This window comes from Nuphar pumila, chromosome 11 (genome assembly GCF_984573655.1).
Source record: "Nuphar pumila chromosome 11, dmNupPumi1.hap1.1, whole genome shotgun sequence".
Classification (NCBI taxonomy): domain Eukaryota; kingdom Viridiplantae; phylum Streptophyta; class Magnoliopsida; order Nymphaeales; family Nymphaeaceae; genus Nuphar; species Nuphar pumila.
Window position 1 is genome coordinate 63,210,134 of NC_143259.1, and position 21,035 is coordinate 63,231,168.

Consider the following 21,035-nt stretch of genomic DNA (forward strand, 5'->3'; position numbering starts at 1 on the left):
ATAAAATAACAATTGCATAACATGCTTTTCATCATGGACATTATGCAATACATACATCATTCAATATGCATTTCATCTAACATGCATCATAAATCCAGATTGTACTCATGTATCAAAAATATGTTTTTTTATTCATACACAGGCTTGAAATTACGTAAACATTATGAAACATACATATTCAAAAAGCCTGAGTCACATACATACATTTATTCATAAAATTCTGAAATACACTTGTATTTAACTGTTTATAAAAATCTGAAATACACGAATATGCTTGTACACTTGAACATATACATATTTCCATATTCGAAATACTCACATATGGATAATTTTAAAACCTTTTGTACACATACATATTTTTGCTTGTAAAATCCAATGGTTTCATAAACATGCATTTTTCTCGTAAAGCATGCCATGCGAACAATTTTTGAAACTATATATATTTTTAACTACGTAAATATGAAAATCCAAACATTTCAAATAACCTAAAAGGCTAAAACTACGCATGTACATAAGTTATTGTAAACCTACCTCAAAATGCGTGCGACCTCACAAGAAACCGAGAAATCTAAAAAATGCCCTTGGGGATTCCCCTCGATGGGCGAGACATGGATCATGCTTTGCCGACGATCCGAACACGAGCAAGGATGTGTGTGCTCACCTCGGGTTCTGGTCCAATGATGATGGCAGTGACAAAGAAGGTCACAATGAAGGTGACGGTTCAAGCGGCGGGGTCCATGGTTGGTACAAAGAGGAGGTGGTGGCATCGACACCCACTTCCCTTCATCATCCAAGTGAATCTAATATTCCCATTTACTTAGTGGGATCTATTTGGGTTTCCAAATAGATCCAAAATACCTTTTTCTTAGGTATCTAAATGGATTCAAAACTCATTTTGCTTAGTGAGATCCATTTGAGTCTCAAATGGATCCAAATCCCTTCTATATCCGGTTTAAACTTCTATATGAGTCTAAACCCTACCCAAATCCATTCGGGTTGACCCATATCATTCGAAGATCTAATTCTGAATTACTTAAGATCCAGTGGATCCTATGTGTTCATCAGGATAGTTTGAACTTACGTCGGTGTTGGTTGATCCTCGTAGATCTCCACTGAGGTTCAGATCCAAATACCTCATACAAAACCTTGTAAGTCCTCAATTAAACATTAAATAACTTAAATAAATTCCAAAATACTAAAAATAATCAATCGCTAAATAATCGACCAATATTAGCTAATTAATTTGCCAGAAAATGATATTTATTCAAAGCCAAATAATAGAATAATTCAAAAAAAAATTCTCTTTTATTTATTTAGAAATTCTGTGAAATTTGCGGGCTTTACACTAAGTCCTACTTATCAAAACCAAAAATAGTTACTTGCCTATCAATTGTGAAGCTCCTTCGACTTTCTTGGTGTTTTTTCTTTGTAACCCTCTCTATCCTCTTCTCCCCTCTTCGTTTCACCCTTTAGGGGTATTTATAGAGGAGGGTAAGTTGCAAGAGGGAGGGATGCCTATGTTGGTTAACATTATTTGATTAATAACATAAAATTACTTTTTCATCATTAGTATCACGGTTTATTTACATGTCATGCCATTAGATAAATGTCTTAATTTGTATTTGTTTTATTTTTATTATACATTTGCTTAAGATATTACATGTAAATAAGAAAATATCCTTCTATTTGAATTCATAAGCAATAGTTATAAATTCAAATTCTTAAAGAATAAAAAGACAGCTCTGATTTGAGTCTAGATTCTAATCATGGGTCGGTCAAAAACTACACATTTCTAAAGCTTGGGTATTTTTTTTATTTTAAATTTTATCGTTAAAGTTTAAAAAATCTTAAGATAAATTTTTTCATAATTTAATTGTTAAAAATGATTTTCCCTTATGGTCACCCTTTACAGGACTTGGTGAAATGAGGTCATCCGTTGGCTTTTACATGAGCTACTATAATATAAGTATGATTAAGGCTCAATAGGCTCAATACAATTGGATTGCTATATAAACCTATCCTTATGAGAATTGCAGGTTGACTGATTGGAGGAGGAAAACACTCAAATGCAAACTGAGTCAACCCATCATTATTAGCTGAAAAAATATTTTAGTTGCCTAATTGCAGGATCAACGATGGCATACACTGGAGCTAAACCTTGGTTTTGTTACCATGTAAACTTGGAAATTTCTGGATTACTTTAAGATTGATGACATTTGAGTAGATATGTAGGCTATTAAGATAATATGCTCCTACCAAGGTAATCTGAAAAAAGACGGTGGTAGTGGTGAGCTAAACAAACATACAAAATCATAAAAGTGTCGTTCAAGAATTTTGTTTTTATTAAATTCTTGAAGGTTTGGTGAGATTGGCATTATAACTTCGCTATGACTTTATTTGTTACTCTGGAAATTGGTAATTGGATAGAGTACATAGAAACAGATGCTTTTTGCTAGTCACAACCTATCAATCTCAGTGCTTGTAGGGTTCTTCGACATATGCTTTCTGATGCATCTGGATCTTCTTTCAGGCAGCATCTGTGGCCCACTCCTTGTTCTGCATGTGCTACAAATACAACATGCAGATTAAGATTGCCAGTGTTCTCCTCTTGATAGCTGAGATCTACAAGGTATCTTCATTATTTGTTTCACCATGCATTGTTATCTTTTTTCCCCTCTGGCTCTGAAGCATTTTGATTGTTTCTTCAGAAATCAGAGAATGCAACCACTGGTCTGCCCTATGCACTAGCAAGCTTGTCATACTGTCAGTCTTTTAATCTGGACTTACTTGGTGCTTCAGCAACTTTGACGCTCGCAGAAATATGGTTGTCTCTTGGATCTGCCCATGCAAAGCGAGCATCAAGCCTCCTGCATCAGGCCCTGCCAATGATACTTGGTCACGGAGGTTTGGAGCTCCGTGCCAGGGCAAATATTTCAATCGCAAAGTGCTATCTTGCAGACTCGACCTTTTCAGGTTTTCTATGCTATGTTGGTATCATCATCTCTGGTCTCACATCAGCGGTGCATTTGGTCCTGCAGAAAGAGCGTGTTTTCTACAGGAACTGCATGTTTTCTGTGAGCCTCATTCTACATGGCAAATCAATGTCAGGCCTACTCATTTCCCCCTTTCCACAGTTTCATTTCCCTACCATGGATGGGGGGAGATGAGGAGGGAGATGGTGGGGTGTGGGTTGCACTAGCTTTCTGCAAAAGAAGTCCATTCTACCTTCTGCATGGTGCCTCCATCTGCAGGATACAAATGCACCCTAAATGTTGAATAATGTCAGGCTTAAACCTCCCATTCATTTATGGTTGAAATGACTATTTTTCTGAAGGAAACTAGTCTTAGGATAATAAGTTGTTTTGCTTTCTGGTTAATAAAATTGCTGGTTATAGTTTCGTGTTAAATGAATCTGGAGCAGTATTTCCAACTCTTTCTGTGGGTAATTGTATACAGTTATCATTTTTCTCCTATTGACCTTTCTTTTGGTTATGTGTGCATTTTGAGTAGCTAGTCAAGGTGGAGCATCTATTGCCTAAATACATTTGATTCTTGATATGGGACCAAGCTGTTGATGCAACTTGGATTTTTTTCTCCGGTGGTTCTCTAAACTCCTAAAGTACATCAGAAAGCTTGTTACCATAAATTCACTCACTCATCCATGTTGAGTTGTGAGATGGAGAAAACTTGAGCCATCAAATGCCAACTCTCAAGGAGAGGGGTACTTTGTTGCGTCTGTCATGTCGTTCTTCTCATGACTCAGCAAGCTTTTAACCCACATGAAATTGAATTTAATCCAAACTTGGTCTCTGCTTATTCAAGAGAGGCTGTATTGGAGCAATTGTAGTTAAGAGAGCTTTTAATTGAATTCTGATGACTTGATCTAAACATGGTCTAAGTCCTAGATTGAGCTCAGTTTTTAAATATTTTTAAGAGCGATTGAAGGCCGAGAGAGACGAGGCTACCCTGAGTTTTTAAACATTGGTGAAAATGATTGGAGTCTAAAAAACAAGTACTTATTGGAGCAATCTCGATTCATGGCTTATTTCTTCCAGGAGAATTGTTAGTAATTTTGTAAGTTTGGAGGCTTAAGATTAAGGTTTGAATGTGGAGGTTTGGTGCTCGTGTGGGTGGTGTGGTGTGGTGTCTAGGTTCAGATGCCAGTTAACATATACCTCTGTCTAAGATAGCTTGGCAATTTTCGTAGTTCCCATTTTTTCTTGAATGGTTAACTTTTTTATGGATTAACTCATGGTCTCTCACCTGTGAAGTATGAGCTGTGTTTGAATGCTTCCTTTCTGTTCTTCCATGCTTCAGTTTTTGAAGATCCTGACAGTGTGCTAGATCCACTGAGACATGCTGCTGATGAACTGGAAATTTTGGAGGTGGGTCAGTCTTTTGTAATATTTAGTTATTTGCTTATGGGGGAAGTTTATATCTGACCATTAATGATGGGAATTTTTGTGGTGATGACTGCATGCAGTATCATGAATTTGCTGCAGAAGCATTTTACTTGACAGCTATGATTTTCAACGTGCTTGGGAAGTTGGAAGAAAGAGAAGCAGCTGCAACATCCTTCAAGAAGCACATATTGGCTCTTGAAAGTCCTGGAGATCAGGAGGATCCTCTTTTGCACTAAAGGCTATGTTCATATCAACCTGCTTGGATTGTGTAGAGTGAGGGAACCATTATATATTAATCCTGTGAGGAAAAATCAACTCCAGAGGATCAGCTTAAGTTGTAAGATCTGTTTCTTTTTGTGTATGTTACTTTGTTTTCTCAATGAAAATTTTGCTTGATAGATTGGCCTGGCTTGCCGGCATAGTTTAGTTTTGATGTCATCGAGTTTTTCAATATGAGCTGCTGCTCAAAGTGTGATCCTGCATGTGTATTCGTCGTCCATCTGTAAAAATGAGGATGATTTATTCAGAATGTAGCCTTTTGTCCTTTAGATCAAATGTCCTTTTATCTATAACCTTTTCTTCTTCCAGTTTTATGGATGACCATGTACATGCTTCTATCCATCATTGAAATGGAGTGCAGTTTGTTTTGGAGTCTCGTATGCTTTAAATTGAGAGGTGTTATTCTTAACGTGTTCTTTATTTTAGATCTTCAATTTCAGATTTACTGATGACTCTGCTTAATTTCATCTATGACTGAAATGGACGGCTGTTTCTTGTTTATCCCTTATGAGAGAGAGAGAGAGACAAAGAGAGAGAGAGAGAGAGAGAGAGAGAGAGAGAGAGAGAGAGAGAGAGAGAGAGAGAGAGAGAGATGCATTTGATTCTAATGCCCTGGTCAAGTTAGTGAGATTGTCTTGTGCACTCTTCATTTGGAGTGTCCTTAACATCCCTGCTCTGTTTTAAGGCCCAATCCGAAACCGGAAACCGGCTAACACATGGGGAGGTCAAAGGTATCTTCCTCCACAATAAATTCGTCCAAGGCCTGAACCATGGCCCTGTCGTGGCCACTTCATGGCACCTGCTTGGGCCTAGACTTGGTGGCTATTAGGTTTGTTTTTTTTATAAGAAAGCTGGGGGCAAAGGCCACTACCTTTTATTCAGATCAGATTATATACAAAGTATACATGCTATAGAGTTTATTTACAAAGAAAGGTGAAGCTCTGTAGTAATATCTCAATCAAAAGTGTAATGGCCTAAAAAATCATTTTGAATATCTTGATTTTTTGAAGAAGTTTATATAAAAATGGAAATACATCCCAAGGATTCGAGGCACATCACAAATTTGGAACTCATGTTCCTCCATCAAACCCAACAATTCATTTCAAACAGTTGATGCCATGAAATAGTTCAAACTAATAATGAAAATTTAAATGAAATTTTAATGAACTTCAAATTAAGTTTATAATTTTTTCATTCAACCCATTTGCTTAGAAAAAAACACTCATAATCTATAAATTCGTCATCTCTAGCACCTGCCATCACTCCACTCAGCTATATTTGAGTATTACTACTTGAGAAATATGAAATAATGGGTGAGAATCACAGTTCTCATACAAAGCCTTACATAATTCAACAATATAAAACATAAATCTAACAAACATCAACTTCGGAAAATGTTAAGGTACATAATAAACGTCAACAATTTGCTTGCAATCACATAAGATACACAAACTAATTTATAATGCATGATGTAACTTTTATCTTTCTTATGGACAACACAATACTTGTAATCAATTTAATTTCCTCCTTATGCTACTATGACTACTATTCACTGGCAAAAAACAAGTACAAGGCATTCTTAAGGGTGTGTTTTTCACATACACAATTGTATTTTATTAACTTGATATGCACCTCTTTATCGGGAAGACATTAGGATACAACACCTTAGGATTCCACTTTTTAGTATATAACGTTGAACAGTTGAGCCCCAAATCACACCATTCCCGGGTCTCAATGATGAAAAATGTCCCATACTACCGTGGTTGAGGACAACGAGCTTTCATATCATGCTCTTGGAAAAAAACCACACTACGAAGTTCAGTACCATCCTATGCCCCATGACAGCCATCTAAGAATCCTACCTTCTTAGAGGGCAACCAATGAGAAAATTAGTATACTGTTTTGGTATCTTTTTCATCTTTAACTTAAATGCATTTTTTTACATAAAACAATTTTGGATCTACAACATCCATAGCATGCACTCATGCCATATGAGCTTCATATCCAGCTAAAACATGCATATCATCTCATGCATCATCTGATTAAGCTATTTCCTCACTCAGACACAACAATGTACCCATCATGTATAAATATGTGTCATTCATCATATGCATCATAATAGAATTTAAACTTTATATTCAATATAATTTTTACCAATGATTGCACCAACGCACTACCGTAATAGGTCCATATGTTGCTCAACAATATGCCACAAAGTCCATCTGGTTCACTTCTAGAACCATCATATGTATTCAAACAAAAAACAACTCACTCAAAATTGTTAATGCAAAGATTACTTGACGTTAGAAAATTTGTCATAAATCATACAGAATAATTTAGGTTCTGAGATTTTAGCTGACGGTACTTATATATGTTACATTCATACAAGGAAAAACATAGACATTAACTTGTTACATAACAGAGAATAAAAATTTTGTAACATAGACTTTTTTTTATCATAGAACAAACTTGTCCAATTCTCTCTCTTCAAAGAAAATCAATTAAATCATCAATGAAGAATTAGATGCTGAATTTTTTACTGTAGGTGACTTGATATATCAGGTTCAAACGCAAAAAATTCCAAAATTTAATTAGACATGCTTGCAATCACATAAGATATACAAACTAATACATAATTGTAATATCATGTATTTTTTCATGATTTTAAAGTAAAAAAATATAATTTTTAAATTATATATTTATTTAAACTTGATAAAATTATGAGAAAATAATTAAAATATAGGTGATGTCAACAGGGTCTGGGCGTGACCCAGAGCCCTCTGATATAAGCTATTTGAGTTTGTTATAATTTAAGAATTTTTTTATTTCTAACCTTTAAATTCAAGCAAAAATCAAGAAAAAATCAGGTTAAATTCAGTCAAATGTTACAACTGGGAACCTAACTTGAACTTCAGAAATTTATGCCTATTTTAAGTATCCGCATGTTTAAAGAAAAGTGAAAATTAAATTTGTGTGCATTTAATAGGGACATGCATGCAGAAGAAACTCTGATAAATAACTTAATAAGTTTTTCATGCATGTGCATTGAATCATGCATATTTTACTGTTCAGCTTTAGTTCTTACATTTATGCATAATTGGCTTTACATAATATTTGTTTTTGTATAATATTTGGTTGAATGCTTGAATGGTAAAATAATTATGTTCAGTTATTGTTTATGATATTCCTCTAAAATTTATGCATGAATTGGTTTATGCTATTTTCTTTACTGTTTGGATTTTTAGAAGAATTCGTACAAGAACTTCGGTTTTTACCCATTTTCTTAAAATCGTTTTACAGGTACAAATACTTAGTGATGTCGCAGACCGGCTAGTTGGAGGTTTTGAAAGTTGTGATTGGTATTCTGAGTTCTGACATGATGGCTCAAGTTGATATAGATGATTTTGATAATTTCATAGTTTTGTCTTATAATTTATTCAATTAATAAAGTTGATTGATTCCTTGAGTTGATTTAATGCACAATATGATTTGTGTTTTGGTATATTAAATCTGCGATTCCCCGGATCCTCGAGTGAGTTTTCACAAATGATTAAAAAAAATCACTACTTTTATGAGGGTCAGTTGGGGTCGTTATAGAGTTGGTATCAGAATCATGTATTAAATTACTTGAAATTGTCAGAACCATCACTAGAAAGTCACAAACTCGTACTCTAAAAGTGGTCTCTACATAACTGGTAAGAGCTATCTTGTAAAATTTTGCTTCCTTACTGACTTGAAAGTTTTGAATTTTTATATTTTGATTGTAGGGATGAATATATTTAAATCAATGTGTGATTTAAAATTTTTTTGCTTGTTGTTCTGGATCAATCTTAAGGGGTAGGCTTGATCAAGGTATGAAATTACTGTTAAATGTTATTGAATTTTGTGTTATAGATATATGCTCGTACATGTGCTTCTTCTTCTAGTGCTCTAACTGATTGGCAGGAGCAGAAGGACTTTCTTATGAATGCTCTCAACACATTGGCGATGACAGTCACTATACATGTCGAGGCGCAGATGATGCAAATTATCAGTTACGGTAAACACTGGTGTAGTTACATACGAGAAGTTCCTGAAGTTGGATCCGCTAACTTTCTCAAAAAAGGCTGACCCAGAGGTTCCGGAGAGCTGGGTCGAGGAGATTGAGAGAACATTTCACGTCCTGCCTGTGCTCGAGAACAAGCAAACTTTTTTTGGCACATATCGACTGAAAGATGATGCCAAAAAGTGCTGGGACACCCTATGATGGGTGAAGTTTGCTGGAGTTGCGGGTATCATCTGGGAGACCTTTAGAGGGGAGTTTTTAGAGGCATACTTTTCTTCCTAAGCTCGGGAGTGCATGCAGTAGTAGTTCCTCAAGTTCGTACAGGGGAACATGAGTTTGGTGGATGTGATCATCGCAAATTTTTTTTCTCTCTTGTGAATTTCTCTCTCTTCCTTCTCTTTTTCCTTTCCTACCTCTATGTCCTCCTTTTTGAAGGGAGAAAAATAGAAGATGGAAAGAGAAAAGAGAAGAGAAAAGAAAAGAAGAGAAAAGAGGAATTATCTTGCGGCTCTCACTTGACCTTAATTTTGAAATTTTTTTGAAATAACTCGCCTCCGTTTTTGAAATATTTGCGGGAAAACAGGGAAACGGGATTCGCTCGTCGGTACGAGGTTCGACCGTTCCTGACGCCTTTACCAGGGGTAATCGAACCAAGGGTCGAATTAATGCCTTTTGCTTTGCTAAGAAATTATCTAAGAAATTATTCTAAATTTAAATGCACAAAGAATCATGCTTGTGCTAATGCAAAGATGTATGCCCTTTTTGAAAATGTTTTGAAGAATTTCCAAGTGAATCTGATAAAGTGAAGAAATGATTTCTAACTTAGAACTTAAGCTTAAAGTTCTAAGTTTTTAGAATAATCAAGAGCTTGGGAAAATAAATCTGGATTTTGGAAAATGATTTTGAAGTTTTGAGATAAAAGGAATTTTCAAAGTCATAAATGGACTTTAAATCAGAATAGAAATGGAAATGAAATTGAATCAGAAGGAAAGATAGAATTGGGAAATTTGAATAAAATTGAGAAATGAAATTGATTTAAAAGTTGGATTTTCAAGATGAAATCCGAATCCAATATCTGGATTCTGAATAGAGTTCAAAGTTGAATTTTGAATTTAGGATCTGAAATGGAAACTTGATTTGAAATCTAGAATGAAATGAAATTGGTTTTGGGATTAAAGTGGGATTCGGATTTGGAATTTTGAAGGGAATTGGATTCAAGATTGGAATCCAAGATGGTATTTGGATCTGAAATCTGAGATCCAAGATAGGGTTGGACTCTGGATCCTAAGATGGAATTGGATCTGAAGTCTGAGATCCAAAGTAGAATTGGATTCTGGATCCTAAGAATTGGAGTTTGGATCTGAGATTCAAGGTAGAATTGGACTCTGGATCTAAGATCCAAAGTGAAATTGGAATCTGGATCCTAAAGCGGAATTGGATCTGAAGTCTAAGATCCAAAGTAGAATGGGGATCTGGATCCTAAGTGAAATTTTGGATCTGTAATCTGAGATCCAAAGGTGGATTTGAACTCTGGATCCTACGACAAAGTTTGGATCTGAATCTGAGATCCAAAGGGGAATGAGGATCTGAATCCTAAATGGAATTTTGGATCTGTAATTGGAGATCCAAAGTGGAATGAGGATCTGGATCCTAAATGGAATTTGGATCTGTAATCTGAGATCCAAAAAGGGAATTGAGTTTATACTTGGAAATCTGGATCCAAGTTGAGACTAGGATTTAACTTTGGATTTGGATTATGAAGAGTCCAAATAGGACCCTTAAAGATGGATCTGGGTTTTTAGAAACCCAAATTTAAACTTGAGATTCAAATCCAAACCTTGATTGAAGATAAGGGGATGAACTTGATTTTGAAATCAGAAGATAATTTTAAATTGAACTTTGAAATTGGATTTTGAATCTTAAAATGAGATAGAATTGGATTTGAATAAGATCTGATCAAGAAGAAGAAAACTTGGGATTTTGAAAAAGAAGTTTTGAAAATATGATGCAATTCTACCCTATATGATGAATGAATTTGAATAAGTTGAAATTGGATTTGAAAATCATATTTCATTCTTTAAATGAATTTAAATAAGACTAATGATATAATACACCCCTGACTATGGTCATTGAGTGTATTATATAATAGTCATATTTAAATTCAAATGAAGGATAAAATATCTTTTTGGTGCTTTTATAGAATTTAAAATGAAATTAACCCTCAATATACCCTGACTATGGCCATTGGTATATATTTTGGGTTAATTTTAAGTAAAATTCTGATAAAAAAAGAAATTATTTAAGGAAAATATGATGAATTTTGAAAATGGATCCGGTGTGGATCTAATGTTATTTTATAAAAGATAAAAATGCTAAGTTTTGTTTACACCCCGACTATGGCCGTTGATGTAAATCGTCAACTTAGAATTAATTTACCTCTTACGAAATGGTGCACGTGCCATTCGTGTTTCACCATTGTGAGCATTTTGAGAAATAAAGAAAAATGCATGAAAACAAGTAATTCAATGGTATTTACAATGCTCATCCATTCTACCTAAAGCAGGAAATGTAAATTTTCATTCAAATCTAGCTATTACAACATGTAAAATCAAATTTTCAACTTCAAATGGTAACTTCCACATATTTCCTGCAAATGTCAAGTTAGTATAAAGTAAACTTGCAAAGCACGAAGAAAATAACATGGGTTATGCTCAAGATTAACGTACAAGTGATCACATGCCTAGACTGATGATAGGATGTGAATGAATCTATCTAACTACAGGGTTCATAGAGAATGCATATATATGAGCCTAAGTATGTTGTGTAAGGCTAATGCAAGAAGACATATATGACACTTTAGGCTAGGAGCAATATATTGATGGGTATGAGATAGAAAAGCAACAACCTACGGGCTATGATGATATGAGTACACCGAGATTAGGGAAGTAGATATCTGTGGTAAATGCACCTTTTGTCATGAAGACATATGATATGTTTCCAAACTGGGAGTTCGGATCTCATGCCAGTACAACAATTGGAATTTCCTACGCTGATGCAAATGCATTGTTAAGACAAGATTTTGCTCATGTATAGATTGAGCTTATTACAAGAAATGCATAGAATGGATGACAGCACCAACGGATGATCCCAATCAGTACCTTACTTCAGCAAAGTGAAATTGTGAAATTGTAACTTGATGGGGAATATAACTAAATAAAACTTTTGTAAGAGAGCATGAAGGGATGCTGATACGAATGGGATTCACAGCCATAGCTGGAGACCATGAATCAAGATACCCAATCCATAAAAGAGAGAAAAGCAAAATTTACATGTGTTTTACCAGATTATAAAATTCATAAAAACAACTCATGAAACATCAAACTGTACATGATTCTGATTTCCAGAGATTCAAAAAGCCATGTTCCCACTAAGGAGAGAATGCAGATCGTAATTATAGCTAACGACCTGTTTGAGATGTGCAGGAGATGGGAATCTGCTATATTGGCATTAACCCGGAAAAGATCTACCAGATACAAGGTTAGTATCTACAGTCCACATGATATACATAGATGGCCCAAATCCCGTCAACAAAGTATCTTTGGATTTCTTTGAGAAGACAGAGCCCGGTGATCTATCGACATCATCTTTCTCTCATTCAGCTGTATGGAGACAGTCTGAACCTCTTCTCCTTTTTCATCCTAATCCACGATCCACGATGCCTGCGTGGCACGGCACCATCGACACATACCAGACCATATCCAAAATGACATACTTCATGACAAACGTGGTATAAGGAACAATCTCACAATAGGTAAGCCATTTACCGAGATGCAAAGTGGCCCGTAAGCTATATCCACAAGACAGGAAGGTAATTTTAACAGAATATATTTCAGCTTTTACTTAACGTGTACATTAGATATTTTGACAAAGAATTAATGCATGAAACTCTAAAACTCAATTGACTCACTATATCACTAATGCCATGATTAGAGCTTATAACTAATATCACTAATATCATAAGGCCATCAGATCATACCTCTGAATCACAAAATTAGGGTGGTCTTACTGGCGATGCTGCTATTAGTAGCAGATTACCTCCTGAAAAATGGCTTTCTCAATCGTCAGCGTATTGACTCAGCTAGTGAATCAGTGTTGATCTTCATTTCTAAAAAGCCTTTTCCGCTGAAACATCCAGGCAGGTGTTGAAACCATGTAAGGTCATAACCTACAAAGAAGCAGGAAAAAGAAATCATCAATATTATCCCTAGGTTGAGCTCTGCAATGGAACTAAACTTACCATGGGATGAAAACAAATTTTTTTTAGCAAAGGGAGATGCTGTAGTGGTAGCCATAACTGCCATTGGAGTTATGCTGAATACAGTGAGGCTATTTATGGAGACAAATGATGTGCAAACATAAAGCTTAGAGAAAAACATGAAAGTGTTGTGGGGTGTAGCTGGAGGAGATGATGTTGTGACTAAACAGAAGTAGTCAATATGCGAAAAGGAAAAAAAAGAAAGAAAAAAAAAGTGCATATAGATGTTGCAAAGATGGATGCATATGCTGTGTGCTGCAAATCTAGCAAACAAAACTCTTGTTAAAATCACATGCCTCTTATCCATCAGAGCCATCACTTACCTCAGCGTCGTGGCTGAACATAGATAAGCGGGGACCCATTTGCTCGAGATGGATACCACAATCGTGGATCATGCCAATTCGTCTGGATCTCGTTTTGTAACCAGGTAAACAAAACCTTTTACAGTAATAGTTGACAAATGTTCACGGCAGATGAAAGCTTTGCAACGAGTGGAACAGAAATTTGCAGTAAATGAAAGTTTACAATAAATCAAGTATGCATATCGATCCTTCAATTTTAATGCACCAAGCTAAGTAGCAGGTCAACCTCCAGTATCGAGTCCTCACAATTTGCAACAGTGGACGGACTCCTACTACTCAAGCGCACAGGGAAGTTCAAATTTATAATGAAAGATGCAGGAGATCAGTTAATCTGGACAAAAGAAGATAGAATATAATTCTACGATGCCTTTTACCAAGCGAGGTTCGGACCTCCTCCATCATCCAGTGAAGCCAAGGGGGCTCGGATTCTCAGGTGTTATGGCTGTATCAATACTTTAAAAGCCACAACATCTATTTATCACTCGAGCCAAAAAAAAATGTCCTTTTAATCTGGGAAGGAAACACTTTCTGATCTTAATGGACCACTACTTTTGTCATGCCAAAATGTTCATGGCAGGTGATCTTCAGAGTTTTGAAAGTATCGTTCTGCTAAAGATGAATAGAGGGTATAAGAATCAGTAGCAGCAAATCATAATCATACAAGGTTTTAGAATCTTATATTTCTGAAAATATTTGAGGAATCATGATTCCGGAATACCGAGATTCAATAATGCTGGGCTCCACAGTATGAACATAAGGAAATGTTGAGATTCATTTATACAACCTCCCAAAAGCCTGCAATATCGATGCAGGGCCTGACATTCTCCTGCCCAACGAACTGGACATTTTGCACAGAATTTATATCAACCAGCTCGACATTGAGTTAAAATATCTTAGATCCAAAACCATGCTAAAAGCAGTAATTAGAAAGGCAACCAGAATATACATGCGTTACAACAAATCAAAACCCCACAACACACGGAGGTACATGTCACAATTTTATACAAGGAAATCATCCAAAACACAATCGTGCACATATGCTGGAGACTCAAAAGTAAGGATGCTCCTGTGACATATGTGAAGGTAAATAATCACCCTACTGAATAAGTAAAACACAAATAATTCAGATGGCTTGCCATGACAAACCACCAAACGACTAGATACCTTAATATCTCAGCTCCATCAAACCAGCTCATAAAAAAAAAGGAAAAAAAGGATGTTGGAATGACTGTGTTCCCTTGATTTAGCACGTAGGTGGGTCGGTCCTGCTATATACGGGCCGGTCCCTACCTATTGTGCCCTAAGATGCAGATAAAAATAAATAATAATAATAATAAAAAAAAGCATAGCAAGGAAGATCGAACCAGAAAATGTTGGAAAATGAAAAGAACAAAGTATTTATAGAGAATAGGAGGAGAAGGTAGGGCAGTTACCTGTAATTGCAAAATTTTGGATGGAAGAGTAGCTTAGCTGAATGTTACTGCCGCAAGATGATACCTCCTGCGTAGGTTTGGGGTTTTGCAGAAAATCTGAGAGAGGAAGGAAAAGGATGCGAAATCGACGAAGTGGAGGTGTCGCGGCTATTGCTTCGGGATTGAAGCTCCTTCCATTGATGGGGGAAAGCCACCAAGAAGAAATAAGGGGAAGAGGACCGGGGAAGAAGGGGGAAGAAGGATTTAGAGGAGCATGCGATGGAGGGGTAGGAGATGGATGTATTCAAGAGAGAGAAGGCTATGGAGGGGTGAAAAACAGATGGCCTTAAGGGGTTCCCTGCGTGAACTTTTTAAAGGGAGGGAAGGTGCTTCGAGAAGGGCCGCGCGGTTAGGGATCGACGGGGGGATAGGGCGTGATGGAGGTTTTGGAGATGAAGGGTTTAGGGAAGGGTTTCGGTGAGAAGAAGATGCAGCAGGGTTTCTCATTTTTTTTTTCTTTCTTACGAAGGATTTTAACAAAACCCTAAAAGAAAAGATTTTACCGAGGAGCCCCTTTGATTTTTAAGATTTTACAAAGAGGGGGGGGGGGCTCCCGAGGTTTTCAGCAAAATTTGTTTTCAAAAGGCTCAAAATCTTTTGTTTTTCTCAAAAAATTTTCCAATTTTTTGGTTTTTGTATTTTTTTCAAATTTTTTGTATTTTTAGAATAAAATCCTAAAGTTTGTGAGAAAACAAAGGTTAAAACTAATTTTTTTGTGTTTTTGCAAAAATATTTACAAAAAGGAATTTTTCTGAGAATTTAAAAAAAAACTATTTTAAGAAAATTTCTTCATAAATGGGTTTTGATCCGGATTTTGAGGAAATATGGATTTGAAGTGCTGGATTCGGATCCAGAGTTGATTTTGAATATATCAATATGGATTTTAATTCAGAGAATCTGAAGAAATGACTTGATTTTCTCAGAAAATGGGGTTAGGGGCAAAAGAGTCATTTTTACAAAACTTTGAAAAAGTTGGGGTGTTCACAGATGCCCCTCTTTGCTACTAAGCCGGTTGAAAGCCGAGCTTAGTGGCAAAGATAACACTCCAAATTTTGAAAATGCCCCAGTCAACAGATCTGAACTGGGTGTGGAAGAATTATTTTGAAAATATGGCTTCTCAGGCTTAGAACCTTATCCTGAATGGTTTTGTGGAGACGAAATCCTTGAAATGATATGATTCAGTAAAAGATGAGGAAATCATGATGGGACTTCAGATGGAAATTCTGAAATGGTGGGAAATGAGATTTTTGATCAGGTCTCATGGGTGAGACCAGATACTCTTATCGGAATGATTCAGGTTTAGCCCTTAACCTGGATGGGACGAAAATATATCAGGATGAATTTGGAAATGAGGAAAGGAATACATGAGTACCTTGATGGGACATTTTGGAAAAGGCCTTGTGAAATGAAGCTCAAGTGGGATTCTATCCTCGATGGATATACAAAGCATGGATTTCTTGATGGGAAGAACCATGATGGGATTGGAAGGAAACATCTCGTCAAAACGAGGAATCTCATTGGAATGTGACTCAGGTTTAACCCAAACCTGCAAGGAAGATTCCTCGCGAAGCGAGGTTCCGGGTTAACTCTTAATCTGGATAGAAAATCTACCATACGAGTTTCTCAAAAATGGAGAAAGCACGATGGGACCTTCGGAATTTGGTTGAACAAATCCGGGAGGGGTTTTTGCGAAAGGAGGAAATATAGGGTTCCCTAAAGCTTCGTGAAAAGGGGAAGAAATTGGGCGTCTCATTGCTGAGACTGAAATAGCTTTTGAAATTAAATGATCTTTCGCAAATGGTTCAGGTTTGACCCTTATCCTTAGTGGGGGGGAAATCTACCATACAGGCTTCTCAAAAATGGAGAAAACCATAATGGGACCTTCGGAATTTGGACGAACAAATCCGATAGGGGTTTTTGCGAAATGAGGAAATATAAGGTTCCCTAAAGCTTTGAAAAGGGGAAGAAATTGGGCGTCTCATTGCTGAGACTGAAATAGCTTTTGAAATTAAATGATCTTTCGCAAATGGTTCAGGTTTGACCCTTATCCTGAGCGGGTCACCATACGGAATCCTTGACTGAAGAAACCGCGATGGGACAGGAAGATATACTTCAACTGGATGAGGCAACTCTCCTTGGAAATATAAACAACGCTAGGTTGCATCAAAATGGATATTGAATGTTTATTTCATTCTTGGAATAGCTAGAAATTTTTTTTTTTGTCAATAAGATAAAATTATAGTTGATTCAAACACTTGGAAATGTGCACGTATGTGCAAAAGATATTCCCTCTTTTACCTAGAGTATTTCCCCCAACGAGGTTAACTTCTTGGTCTTAAGAGTCAAATTCACAAATTTAGTGCTGATGATTTTCTTTAAGGAAGCTATCCATTTCCCTGATATGAGAATAAAAGAAATATTCTTAATTTCATAAAAGCAAGTAATGAAAAGATATTGATAAAAGAATTTTGCATGAGAAAAAATGACTTCTGGCAACTTTGGCAGTTTGATATCTGGGTGTTTTCCCTACGATGATCTCTTTGCACTCTTTTTGAGTCATTGGGCTTTCTCGGGCTTTTATGTCATCCTTCATTTGGATGTCCTGACTTTTCTCTCTTTTTCAGGGAAGGGTATGTCACAAACTCCTTCATCTTGGAGATGCTCCGATCATTCTTTCTCTCAGGGATTGTATATGATATTGGCTGAAAAGGTCTTTAGGTGATAGCTGGAATCAAATATCTTTTAGGGTTTGTCGGTAGGTTCATCGCATCTGCCTTCATCTCGACAGTGATCCGAACTTTCCCTGGAAGGATCCGTCACAAACTCCGTCATCTTGGAGATGTTTCAAATCTTCTTTGGCCCTGGGGATCTACTCGCTTAATTCGCCTTCATCTTGATGACAATGGAGAGATCCCTTTTGCGGATATTTGATTGCAACTTTTAAATGAAATGAGAAGGTATGGGTTGAGTGAATTCTTTTTATAGCTTAAGATATTTCCACTGCCTGATTGCCAGAAAGTCATTTAAAACATGCGCCATAGCCACGATCAATATCAATTCGCTTCTGGCTTTTCAATATCATTGAAGATTTCTTTCATTGATCACATCGAGGACATTTCTTACATCCTTTTGGTTGATCAACAGGAAAAGATTTGAATTTTACTTCTTTTTCGCAAAAAGTTTCACCTTTTGGAAGGAAATACAAGAGGTAATCTGAGAAAATTCTTTTTGTGCAGTAAAAATATTTAGAATCAACAAAATGCTTTTAGCAAATTGGCAAAGTTTTCACGAATTCTTTGTGAAATAATCACTCAATATAGATTTTGATGAGATCTTTAGTTGTATCTTTGATTTTGGAAATACATGACCAGCAAAAAGCTGGGACCTTTGAAATACATGACCAGCGAAAACTGACTCTTTAAAATACATGACCAGCGAAAGCTGGAACCTTTTCGAAATACATGACCAGCGAAAGCTGGAACCTTTTGTAATACATGACAAATAGACGTTGGGATCTTTTGAAAAAAAATTGTCCAGCGAAAGCTGGAACCTTTGAAATACGTGACCAGCGAGAAGCTGAAACCTTTTGAAATACTTGACCAGTAAAATTGGAACATTTAAAATAAATGACCAACAATAATGCTGGAACATCTTGGAAATACATGACCAACGAGCGTTGGGTCTTTTGGAAAATACAGGAATGGTTATGAAAAACTGGGTTTTAGTAAAAAGGTTTTGAATGATAGAAATTGGGAAATTATAACCCGAGGGTTGAGAAAAATGGTGAATTTTTTGAAAACATTGTACCCAGAGGTTGGAGAATTGATAATCTTGAGAGATTTGAAGATTAGGAAATGACATATTTGAGAGATTGAAACCCGAAGGTTTGGAAATGAGAGAATGGAGGAATCACACCCTGAAGGTTTGATTTATGGAAAATAGGTTGATTTGGGAGCTCGAAAATTGTGAGCTGGGACTTTTTGAAATATATGACCAGCGAGAGCTGGGTCTTTTGAAAATACACGACCAAAAGCTGAGTTCTTTTTTTTGGGAACACATGACCAGCAAAGCTGGAACGTTTGAAATGCGTGACCAGCGAAAAGCTGGAACGTTTGAAATACCTGACCAGCGAAAAAGCTGGAACGTTTGAAATATATGACCAACGAGTGTTGGATCTTTTTTTGGAAATACCTGACCAGCAAAAGCTGGAACGTTTGAAATACATGACCAGCAAAATGCTGGAACGTTTGAAATACATGCCCAACGAGTGTTGGATCTTTTGAAATACCTGACCAGCAAAAGCTGGGATGTTTGAAATACTTGACCAACGAGAAGCTGGAACGTTTGAAATACATAACCAACGAGTGTTGAGTCTGACCAGCAAAAAGCTGGAACATTTGAAATACCTGACCAGTAAGAAGCTGGGACGTTTGGAATACATGCCCAACGAGTGTTGGATCTTTTGAAATACCTGACCAGCAGAAGCTGGGACATTTGAAATACGTGACCAGCGAGAAGCTGGAACGTTTGGAATATATGACCAACAAGTGTTGGATCTTTTCGGAAATACCTGACCAGCAGAAGCTGGGACGTTTGAAATACCTGACCAGCAAGAAGCTGGAACGTTTGAAATACATGCCCAACGAGTGTTGAATCTTTTTGAAATACCTGACCAGCAAAAGCTGGGACGTTTGAAATACCTGACCAGCGAGAAGCTGGAACGTTTGAAATACATGACCAACGAGTGTTGGATCTTTTGGAAATACCTGACCAGTAAAAACTGGGACATTTGAAATACCTGACCAGTAAAAACTGGGACGTTTGAAATAACTGACCAGAAGAAACTGGGACGTTTGAAATACATCAGCTTTTGGGAGATTTTAAATCAGAACTTGAATTTTGTAGAAGAAGGATTTTGATCAAAAGATTGAATGTAGAAAGTTATTGGCGCGAGGATCGAATCCTCCAAATGAGCTCAATATAAAATTGAAGATTTTGGGAAATACCCTAGTGCGAGGACTGAGTTGTAAAGATGAGCTAAATTTGGAAAGTAAAATATGAGAAATTCTGAATTCAATGGACCGTCACATCCTAACTGCGTGGCAGTCTGTTTTCAGGATTTATCTCCTTATCCTGAACTAGGAAGGAAGGAAAGAAATACCTCGTGAGCAGGATGCATCAGGTTTATCCCTTAACCTGAAGGGGTAAGGAAGAAATAATGGATTTCCAATGCGAGGATTGGATTCAAAAGGAAGTCCTGGTCGGTACTCAGAACTTCGACTGAAAATAATAGAAGAAAAACCCGAGCTGAAACTCGGATTTCCAAAGAAATGAAGGATTTCCAATGCGATGAATGAATTCAAAAGGAAGTCCTGGTCGGAACTCAGAACTTCGACTGAAAATAATAGAAGAGAAACCCGAGCTGGAACTCGGATTTCCAAAGAAATGAAGGATTTCCAATGCGATGATTGAACTCAAAAGGAAGTCCTGGTCGGAACTCAGAACTTCGACTGAAAATAATAGAAGAAAAACCCGAGCTGGAACTCGGATTTCCAAAGAAATGAAGGATTTCTAATGCGAGGATTGGATTCAGAAGGAAGTCCTGGTCGGAACTCAGAACTTCAAACGAAAAATAGAGGAAAAACCCGAGCTGAAACTCGGATTTCTAAAGAAATGATTGATTTCCAATGCAAGGATTGGATTCAGAAGGAAGTCCTGGTCGTAACTCAGAACTTCGAATGAAAGATAATGGAGGAAAAAACCCGAGCTGGAACTCGGATTTCTAAAATGATGGATTTCCAATGCGAGGATTGGATTCAAAAGGAGGTCCTGGTCGGAACTCAGAACTTCGACTAAAAATAATAGAAGAAAAACACGAGCTGGATCTCGGATTTCCAAGGAGATGATGGATTTCTAATGCGAGGATTGGATTCAGAAGGAAGTCTTGGTCGGAACTCAGAACTTCAAATGAAAAATAGAGGAAAAACCCGAGCTGGAACTCGGATTTCTAAAGAAATGATTGATTTCCAATGCGAGGATTGAATTCAGAAGGAAGTCCTGGTCGGAACTCAGAACTTCGAACAAAAGAATAGAGGGAGAAGCCCGAGTGGAAACTCGGGTTTTCGACAGAAAGTTTTTAATCAAAAGATTCAGTTTTGA

The 21,035-nt window shown here is 36.6% G+C and overlaps 1 protein-coding gene across 2 annotated transcripts in view; it reads left to right on the top strand.

Moving 5' to 3' along the window:
* Positions 1 to 5,051, top strand: part of LOC149822399 (anaphase-promoting complex subunit) — a 173,641-nt gene extending 168,590 nt beyond the window's left edge. For both annotated transcript variants that reach the window (XM_089981389.1, XM_089981390.1), the window contains 4 exons: positions 2,531 to 2,629; positions 2,709 to 2,973; positions 4,318 to 4,385; positions 4,484 to 5,051. In XM_089981389.1, coding sequence (XP_089837515.1) covers positions 2,531 to 2,629; positions 2,709 to 2,973; positions 4,318 to 4,385; positions 4,484 to 4,639 — 588 coding nt within the window. In that variant the 3' untranslated portion in view covers positions 4,640 to 5,051. The remainder of the gene's footprint in view (positions 1 to 2,530; positions 2,630 to 2,708; positions 2,974 to 4,317; positions 4,386 to 4,483) is intronic.
* The last annotated feature ends 15,984 nt before the right edge of the window (positions 5,052 to 21,035 follow it).